Here is an 11,317-nt window from a genome sequence, read left to right on the forward strand (position 1 = left end):
TATATATATATATATATATATTATTTGACCTTTCAAATTTTTATGTGACTTTTCGCATACTACAATTTTTGTCTTATAAATTTGACTCTTTCAGAAAAGTTTTTTATGTGCTAATCCTACAATACTTATGTGTAGGAGCTCTTAATTGGTTAAATAATGTCATAATTTGTGGGGAAAGGGGTGATATCTCCCTTGTGCAGTCATGAGGATAGATAAGAATTCAATTACTGAAACGTTGTCTTTATCTCTATTTATATAGTTGATTGTTGATTTGTTTATAACTTGCTTTTAGTTTAGGATTTTTTTGTATTCAAAAATAGATTGATTGTTACATTAGGTTTTGTTATAATTTTCATTATCAAGATAGGATCGAAAATAAATAATTAATTGCTTTGCTAATGTGTTTCTTTTTTTGTTCTTTGTATTTGTATATCATCTTTAAGAATGGATCTGAGAGAATGATTACTCTTTCTTTTTATTATTTAAAGTTCAAATTATATAGAATTAAATTAATGGTAGGTTCGATTAACATATCATCTTGGAGTTTCACTGAGGTGATTGCATCCAAGTAACGATCTTGAGCTTATCGAGCAATTAGCATTCCCACCATTTCGCCTCCACTGTTCAATTTTTTCTCTAATGATGATGGAAAAAATAACAAGGTGAAGAATTTGTCGAGGGATGTTGTCCTGTCATCTTTTTAAAAATATCTTGATCCTTATCCTGTAAGTCAAAAGTTGCTAACTACTAACCAAAGTTAAAAATTATGAATCCACTATGGTATGTGTTTAAAGTCTATATTAGACGAAATCATATATATTATATCATCATTAATCACGAACTACCATAGGAAGTACGACAAGAAAAATAAAGCACGGACTACCATATGAAGATTACCTGAAAGAGCAACTTCATTGACTGATTGGGGTTTGACTTTTCGAGCTTATGGTGATAGACTAATTAATTGTAATTGTAGAGCAAATAGCCATGGGTGTAGGGCCTTTCAGAATGAACAAATGCAAGTTGACAAGGAAACATTACATATAACTTATTATTCTCAGATCTACTATAAAAAACACATTTTAAAGAAATATTGTATTCTTTTAATCATAGACTAACATGCATATATGTTTAATATACAATAACTATTATAAATAGTATTAAAACTACCTTAATTTATATTTCAACTCTATGAATATAAGTATATTAAAATATAAGATTTATTATCTTTAGGAAGTTGCACTAAAATATAATTAATAGGAATATACGTGCACGCACGTAACCAAGACTAGTCATATTACAAATGAAAGACCCTAAATGAAAAATTACATTACAATCAATCATAATATTATATCTTCATATTTTTTTGCCATTTTTTAATAAATATTTACCGTCTTAATGACTTAATAATATCTTCGCGCTATAAATGTTGAAGTAAATTGCACATAGCATGATGCATGCACACCAAGCCATGATAAAGAGTTAAAAGGGTTTTTAGATCAAAGTCAATACTTTTGAGGTTTGGAAGGAATTTGAAACGAAGGCTTCAGAACATACTAAAGTGGAAGGACAAAAATTTAATTAAAGAAAGAGACCATAATGCAATATAGTTATTCCTAAAATAAAAGCCTCTTGACTAAGAAGACTAAGATGACCCTTTATTTATTAAGAGTATTTTTGTAATAACTATTATTAAACTAGTATTAGTCTAATTAACTGAGTATAAACTACTCGACTTTTAGTCATGCTAATTAAGTAGATTATTTTTATATGATGACTTCTTATGAATTGAGTGTATTCTTTAACAGAGTTTGAGGCTAAGGCCATAGTTTTGATAGAAAATGTTGACAGGATTGCTTGCCTAAGGATCAAAGCTCCTAAGGGTGGCTCTGTAATTTAGGTGCTTGTTTGGTATTCTTAATAGTAGGTTTTGACTTTGATATAGTCATTGTTGCCTAATAGTTCCATTCTTGTATCTAGCTTTTTATCCTTTACTTTCTTTCTCTTAGGTTTTAGGGTTCCTTTTATTTTCCGCACTTTGATATTATATTGTATCATAGCAATATTTTGTAATCATTGTATGATATTATTCGAAATACTCATTCTTTTTTCCTTTCTTGAAAGCTCTTTATTGAAATGCTCTTACTTTCAAATTATTTTGATTTGTAAATTTGCCAAATTTTATTTGGAAAGCTAATGAAGATGTCAATGTATGTTTTTTTGGATGTTCATGAACTTGACCTATAGAATATATTTAACTTATTTTTGAGATAAATTATTCTCAATAATTTATTCGTTGTATCTAAAAAAAATTGGGGGGGGGGGGGGGTTTCATGGTAGCTTTTACAAGAAGATAAATAAATCCCCCCTTACATACATGCTTTGTGTAGTACCGCCTCGCCCTTCATCCGACCCCCACCCGCACCCCCAACACTAGATCTGTTAAATCTGTTTTCTTCCTCAGGTGATTTTTCTCTATAAAAATACCTCATTTGTCCGTGTTCCTCTCGGTTTTCTCCTCTCTTCTCTCTCCCGATAAATTCTCCGTATAATCAATTCAACATATCAGCATCAAAATTAATACTCACCTTTTTCGATCGCTTCTCCTTTTTTTTTTGTTCTCTTATAGGATTTTATTTAAAAAGTTATCTTTATATAAAACACTTTTTGGTTTTTTGACTGAGTAAACAGTAACAGAAGCGGTGAGGAGAAATGTTTAGCGAAGAGGAGCTACGCGATATGAGCGTATTGCAGAGAGGAGATATACATATATCTATATATATCTTCTCTCATTGTAGCATTCAAGAATGGGATTTAGTGATCAATAAAGTGATTTGAGAATCGCAAAATCTCTGATTTGAATCTCAATAGAGATAAAAATACTAGGTAATTTCTTCTTCATTGAAATTCTCAATTTTTTTAGGCAATACATATATTGGACCCTAAACTTGGCTTCAAATTTTTACTTTGACCTTCAACTTTCATAGTGCACAAATAGACACTTTAACTATTCTACCTTTAAATAAATAAACACGCGATTTTTACAGACAAAGAGCGTGAAAGGCAAATGCTTCAACGTGTATTAGTGAGCCACTTAATGACTGCCCAACTAGTTGAATATTTTACACGTCGATTTTAGAACTAAAAAAAATCAAAATTAATTTTAATTTATGATTTTTAAGAGATTGGAGCTCATTGTTTGACAAATCTTAAAGGTTTGTTGCTGGCTTCTTGGTTTGGGTTTTTGTGGTTGTTGGGTCTGTTTTCATGGGGTTTTGGAGGTCATTTGGTTGTTGTCTTGTGTCTGGTTTGAGTTGCTGGTTGCAGCAGTTTCGTGATGATTCTCGCCGGAGACAGCAGATCTGATGGGTTTGGGATCGGGTATTTGGTGGATTTAGCAAGCTCGAAGTTCGTTCCCTTCATGGGTTTTGCTCCGGTGTGGAGGAAGAACGAGAACTGCTGGGTAAAATGAATAGGGATTTTGGGTTGCCGGAGATTGGTCGGAACTCGAGGTGGTAGAATTGTCATTTTAGCATTTTTTTTTTACTGTTGTGGGCCTCAAAAATTACTCCTCACGCGCGCAGAATACGTGATTTTCACGCGTTTTGCCAGGTAGGAATCGCGTGTTTACTTATTAAAAGATAGGATAGTTAAAGTGCCTATTTGTGCACTATGAAAATTGAAGGTCAAAGTTAAAATTTGAAATCAAGTTTAAGGTCTAATATATGTATTATGCCTTTTTTTTAATATATAAAGTCATAGATTGGTAATGGCAAAATGAGGTATTCATCATTCTTTCGGAAACAACCTACAACATGTCTTTGAAAAATGCTATATTCAATTTAAAAGCCACATTCAGTCATTCACCTTTTGTTATATAGCTTCTTGAAACTCGTATTGTGGTCAGTGTAATCAATTAATTATTAGTAGGCTCTTATCTGTTTTTGCATGTTATTATTATGTTTGTTTTATTTTATGAAACAAAAAAATATCCTTTCGTATTATCTTATTTGATACAAGTTATGATACTAATGAAAGTTGATTTTTTTTATTAGATAATCTTTCTCCATTTGCATTTGAGAAACATGCTGGAAAAGAGACTTTCAGATGGAAACATAGTATTTGGGTCTTTATTGATGGTTACCAAGTTCCACTGATAAAAACAACACTACTGAAATTCTACAACATGTCTCCAAAGAATGCCAAGAGACCACATAAATTTCTTCATCGTGATGAATTTGTTAAATGTACTAAGTGCAGCAAATAGATTTTATCGCTGCTCTAAGAAGGAATGCAGAAGCTACCATGATGCATTGGTGAATGCTAATTTTAAGTGCTCAGATATTCCTTTTGACAAGTACGTTTTCTTTTCAAGCTTAATTTCTTAAATAATCAGAATGTGAATCTTTTCTTATATTGGTCCTTCCTTGATTTCCATATGTTCATGTTTAACAAAGAGGATAAGAACTGATTGAAGAAGAGAAATGGAAAAGAGTCTTCTATTGATAAATTTAGACTGAAATGAAAATACATCGTAGTTTAATTAAGATGTTGTAAAGTAATGTAAAAAAATTTGCTAAAAACTAAGTTATTGCTTGCTGAAATTGAGGAACTAATACTTAATAGTAGCTAACAGAGTTTTAAACAAACTAGGAAACAGAAAAAAACACAAGAAGATACTAGATGAGTGATATCATTCATTCAAATGTAGTGATGTTTTTAGCTCAGTCATAATTTATTCAAGAAGTGATGTTTAGAATTTATCAATCCATTAATATTGTGATCTTTCCTTTTTTTTGTATTGTTGGTGAACATGTTTTTTGTTGTTGTTGTTTTACTTGTTTTTTAGATTTTCATGTGGTGATTCTGAAGAGCGAGCTAGCCGAAGGGCGTGTAAGGGATGTTTGCGTTCCCCAACATGTGGAGGTTGCACTTCCCGTGTGTGCTTTCGATGTGAAGTGTGTTGCTTCTCAGACTGCGATTGCCAGACTTGCATTGACTTCAGAAAGAATACAAAAGCTTAAATCACCCTTTTGCTTGAGTATTTGTGTCATTTGAATGGACATGTTCTTCCAACATTTAGTTCATTCGGACCCATGTATTTGTTTACAATATGTTTTTGTTAACATTCCTTTTTAGACATTTTACTCAAATTTGCAATTCACATTTTCATAATTAAAGGCCTTCTTTTGGCTTTAACAGTAATTTCTCCTATCTATTAAATATATGATATATAAACAATATTTTCAGTGGAGATGAATATCCTAAGGGTTTGTTTGATATGAAGATGTTCATATATTTTCTCACTAGTTAAAATGTTTAGAAAAGCTAGATATATATAGATATATATACTAGTTCTCGGAATGTGCATTGCACGTTTGTCCCCTAATTGATATTATAAAAGTTAATTTATATAGGTAAGTTCAAATCTAAGTCCTTTCATATGTAAGTTTAACATAAGAATATAGCTCTGCACAAATATAACATGAAAATCTTGTGTTAGATTTTGGAAGTTTGATATTATAATTACTTCATGAAAAATAATTTTTTTATTATATCAAAGGAATTAATATATTTTAATTACTAAACATAAGTTTTAATAATCAAAAAAGAAATTGTCTATAAAAAAAAGATACGTATAAAGAAAAATATTACAAAATGTTTGGGCGGTGTACCATTAAATTTGTAGAAAAAATTATAATTTCAAACGGAAAAAAAAAGTAAATAAAGACATGACATCCATAATAAAAGACATCACATTAAAATATATAGACAAAAATATTTTCATACTAATTGAACTACATTTTGTTAGAAGTCGACTTATTGTAGACAAAACATATCATAGGTATAAAAAGCTATAATCATATAATAATAATAAAAAAGATAAACCGAAAAGAAAGCATGAATATGTTAAGAATAAAGATATACTATATTTCTTGAACTATATATTAAAGGATCTATATATATATATAAACAAATTAAATATGAATTCTAAAACAATATTATTCAGTGTATCATTTAGTCATTTTTTTACTATATATATTTTTTTTATTTTATTTTTGCACTTATTTTGTATCTCTCTTTAACAGTTAAGTACATGAATTTTTTAAACATTTGAGATTACATATAAAAAAAAAAGTACAAATATTTTGTTTTAAGAAGATACATGATCATCAAACAATGAAGAAGACATAATTATTATTCTATGGGATTTAACATGTTTACCCTCAAAATAATTAATAATAAACACAAAATGTGATTAACTTTACTATATATATCATAAAGATAGAAGAAAGGATGAGTACAAAAATACAGTAATCAATTACGAAGTTATATTTAAAAACCAAAATGATGGAAATATGAAAAATAAAAGTTCACTTATATTCATCCTGTAACTATCATAATTTACATATTGCTTGACAAAAAAAAGATGAATATGCATGAATTTTAAAGAATATGAATAAATAAAATAGTAAGAATTCTTATAATTACAAACTGGTAATGAAAATTTTACAACTGATATAGACTAACCTATTGTAGAATGCAAGATGAACACAAACTTGAATAAAAGAAGGAATATAAATAATGTGGTGTGAGTGTGTTTGATACACTCTTCATTACCCCATCTTATCTTACAAATTAAAATTGAAAGGTTATTAGACTCTTCATCACCCACATTTAATTAGTACATGAATATATGATGCATTAAGATCTTGTTTGATGCATGAATTTAAATACAACTATTACTTAATATTTGATTAATTTTTTTTGGTAATTAATGTAAACTATTACCATAAGGCATAATACATATATTGGACCCTAAACTTGGCTTCAAATTTTAACTTTGACCTCCAACTTTCATAATGCACAAATACACACTTTAACTATCCAACTTTTAAATAAATAAACACATGAGTCTACATGGAACAATACATGTAGGACACCACGTAGGACGAAAAATGACATGTAGGATTACATGTAGGACATGTGTGTCTATTTGTTCAACTTTATACAAGTTTAAGTGTCTATTTGTGCACATCAAAGTTGAAGGACATAAATGTGGTTTGAAGCCAAGTTAAATGGCACATTTATGTATTATGCCATTACCATAACCAACCAAAAAACAATTACAAATAAAGAGCACCTTCTCCTGATAACAGGTCAAAATACCTTCCCCTCAAACTATAGGGTCAAAAATACCCTTCCCTTAGAACTTATGTATTTTGTGAAATCGTTCTAAGGAAATGGAGAAATGAGGAAAAGAGGTTCTATGTTTTTCAGTGAAATCGTTTCTAAATTCTACGGAAAACGGAGAAAATTGGAGAAAATTAGGGATAAGTTTATTAGTCTGCGTGACATGAGTAGAACTCTATTGGCTCATGTGGCATGCCATGTGACATCCACATGGCATCTAAGTGATGTTTAACCGATTCTATTAATGAGAAAGGTACTTTTGACCCAATAGTTGATGCTAAGGGTATATTTGAGCCGAAATATACTTCAAGGGTATATTTGAGCGATTTCTGATAGTTGAAGGGTATTTTTGACCCTTTTCCGTATATATAATGAAAATGAGTTTCTTACTATAATGATCCTGAAGGTCTTGTGATTTTTGCTTCTTTTCCCTTGGTGAGGTCTATTATGAGTTTTGGTTATTTCTCTAGCTCTATAAGGTGATTTGTAGTGTAGTTTAAGGTTAAGCACAGTTTCCGAGGCATTAAGAGGATTTGATCCGTTGTGTTTCTAAAGTTTTAAGTTGACCACGATCAAAACATGGTCATGTCAACTCCATAATAGTTTTTTTGGCGATTAAGTCTAACACAAAACACAGGGAAGAAACATGTCTCAACATGGTCAAGTTCCTTGTTCTTGTAGTCGTACATTGCCACCTGACGCCGCTCTCTTGAATTGACTACAACACCTCATGCCTCCAGTTGATTATAATTTCATGTCTCATATTAAGTCAGAACATTCAGATATTGGTGAAATTGTTGATGAAATTGAAGAAGAAGCAGAGGAGTTGTCGGATAAAGATATTATGGAAGAAGACGAGGAAGAGGAAGAGGAGGAAGAAGAAATCGTGAATGAGTTACAAATAGGAATGGAGTATGATATACATCTGCTTGATCAAGGCAATCAGCAAACAAGTGGAAGGAGGACTAGGACAGCTCGAATAAAAGTGAATACTAACTACATTCGTTACAATATTCAAGTGCCTCAATCCATTCTTGATCACACCTATACTGATGAAATTGAAGACGAAGAAGAAGAGGTGGTGGAGGAAGAAGATATTAATGAGTCTGTGGATCAAGATATGTCTGAGTATTTAGAAAGAAGTACATTTTATGTTACTTGTATTATGGACATAGACGCCAACAAAGATGCTGATGATGATGAGGAACAAGAAGCATGTGCTATCTGCTTGCTTGAATATAAAAATGACGATAACATTGGCACACTTCAATGTGGCCATGAATTTCATGCTGAATGCATCAACAAATGGTTGCACAGGAAAAAATCAAGTCCTTTTTGTAGAGCTTCAGTTTTGCCCACAGACACATGACTGACTGTCTATATTATTCTGTAATGATTCATATTGCAATCACAATTCAGTTTTTAGTCTTCTACCTGATTCTTTATTGTAGTTTTCGGGCATGTAATCTGTTTATAATTGACATCTATAACACAATCGATTGAGTTATGTGGACACTTTTTGGCCTTGTCACCTGTTTATTCCATCTATATTGTTCAAAAAGAAGGGCAGTAATAAGCCAAACAGTCAATACCCTTGTATTCTAAACTCTGAAATCATGTGTAAAAATTAACACAAACACAGAGAGAGTGCGCACTATTATCTTCTGTAACATGAGAAATTAAAAATATTCCTCAATTAACAATTAATCAAACAATCAATTACAAGGTAGTATAAAATGTGTTTATAGTAACATGACGAGTGGCAGTAATTATAAACTCAAAAGTTCACTACTGTAGCCTAGATCGTCCTATTTGATCATTTGTTTGAGGAAAACAACATGAAAGACATCAAACTATATGATTATTTCGTTAAGTAGGCATGAATGTTCAAGTTGATATGTAACTCAAGAGTTAAGCAAAGTTAAAATTTCTCTTAGCTTAGAACTCATATAGGAAAGACACTGGCAACGCTTCACCACCAAAGCAGATGACAATGTATGATACTTTAGACAACCAAATTAAGACTTTAGTTGTTTTTTATAAGTAATAATCTTAAGCCTACTGTTTTTCTTTTTAGCTTTCCGAAGTCACTCATTTCTAGATCAGTTAAACCCTGGAACACACATAACTTGAAGCCTTCTTCGATGGGTATCATTGGAGGACGCGATGGTATACAGTAAAAGTGAGATTTGAGAAGGAGAGCCAAGACAGAGCTTGAACTACTTTTCTAGCCTTGTCCTACAGTTCACTTGTGAAGCGCACTCTGTAATGAACCCAATAACTAGACCAATACAATTCAAACTCAAACAACCAATAGATATATTTCACTAACTCGTAATTACAAGTACAAAGGAGTAAAGAACTAAAAGGGAAATTGAGGAACACAAGTAGAAGAAAGGGATGAGAAGCAGAATTCAGAGAAAAGGAATGAGAGGACTAGACATTTTTCTCAACAATTTGCACAAGTCTAATTTTCCTTCACAAGTATTTATCAACCCGGATCTCAAACATCAGTGGCGTAGCCACACAAGTGTTAGGGTGTCCAATTGGATACCCTTCGTCGGAATATTATACAGTATATACAAGTAAAATGATAAATTAAGTGACTAAATAATATATTTTGGACACCCTTGACACAACAATATGATGTAGTCTGGTGGTTTCAGGCGCCTTGAAAGAGTAAAGATACACAAATTTAAAGTGTTTGTGTGTTCGAATTTCACTAGTAGCAATTTTTTTTCACTTTTTAAGAACAGCAGATTTACTTTAGCACTTGGACACCCTTTGTAAAAATCGTGGCTCCGCCACTGTCAAACATAGTCTCTTGATTCAGTGTTGGGCTACTTCGCCCATACTGGTCCTGGCCCATCCATAACACTCTCAGTGACAATTGGGAGGGATAGCTTATTCAGGACGAGAAAAAAGGGAAAAAAGTCTTTGGATTTTTGCAGTGGAACTTGCGTAAAAAGAGCATATAGGCCAGTGATAACAGTAAATGATCCATGATTGCTTCAACAAATTTTCTTGAAACGTAACAAGATTGTAATGATGTGTCCATTTTGTACATTCTAACTGCAAGGCTTCTCGTCCGAAGCAACACAAAATACAGAGTTTCTTGTACCTCTAAGGAACATAGTAAGTAAACAAGAGCCAGGATTAAATGAAAATGCTAACCCGCATTGGTCAGGAGTAAACGAATACTACAAAATTAAGATAAGTGAAGCACGACCAAGTCTACTGTAACAACCCTCTTAGTCGTTTTATAAACTTTAATCATTATTTTTATATTAATCATTTTTAATAGTTTTTATAAATAAATTATGACTTATAAGAGTGGGTGAAATTATTTTCATATTTAACCAAAGATTATTTTGTTGCTAATAATAATGAAAAGAAAAATAAATAAATAATAAATAAAGACTTGAAGGGCAAAATCCCTGAACTATTAAAGTTAGCAAAGTGGGAAAAGAAAAATAAACTGCCCTAAAGTGTGAGTCGTGGAACCTCTAAAGAAGACGGCAGCAACCTTCGGTAAGCAAAAAAAAAAAAAAATTTCATTCATGCACGTAACAAAATTTTGTATTAGTCATATACATGATTTAAAGCAACTTCACATGCATATTGAGTGAGTTGAATAAAGGATTTGTGTTTTTCTTTTTATATGGTCGACCGAAGTGTAGTTTTATTAATTGATTGTGGGGTTTTGGGAAATCATTAATTAAATGTCTAAAATCTCAATGTTTACCCATTTTATATGTTAAAATAATGTTGGAGGAGGAATTAGGAGGGCATGCCGACCCTTGTAGCATAGTTATCGTATGAATTGTGGATTTAATTAAAGATTTTGGTCAAGAATTGTATTTGTAAATTGGAAAAGAAGAACAGGTTGCTAAGTTATTACTCTCCATGTGATGTTGGCCAATGATTTTCATTTTTAATACAATGTGATAACATTAAATAAATTAAAGATGAAGTCTAGATTATTTGTTAAGTTTTCAATAGTTAAAGGATGTTAATTACCCCTCTAATTTCGGTAACCATTTTAAGATTCATGTTCGTATATTAATCTATGTAATTAAATATTAGGTGTATTATATTACCTGTAAATTATTAAACTCATCAT

General features: G+C 31.2%; 1 protein-coding gene and 1 pseudogene across 1 annotated transcript; both read left to right on the forward strand.

Annotated features, from left to right (window-relative positions):
- Positions 1-5,024, forward strand: part of LOC107022246 — a 21,254-nt pseudogene extending 16,230 nt beyond the window's left edge.
- Positions 5,025-7,948: 2,924 nt separating this feature from the next.
- Positions 7,949-8,563, forward strand: LOC107022247 (E3 ubiquitin ligase BIG BROTHER-related-like). The gene has a single exon (XM_015222917.1). It carries the CDS (start codon positions 7,949-7,951, stop codon positions 8,561-8,563), a length of 615 nt encoding a protein of 204 aa, XP_015078403.1.
- The last annotated feature ends 2,754 nt before the right edge of the window (positions 8,564-11,317 follow it).

The sequence above is a fragment of the Solanum pennellii genome, chromosome 6 (genome assembly GCF_001406875.1).
Source record: "Solanum pennellii chromosome 6, SPENNV200".
In the NCBI taxonomy this organism is placed as follows: Eukaryota; Viridiplantae; Streptophyta; class Magnoliopsida; order Solanales; family Solanaceae; genus Solanum; species Solanum pennellii.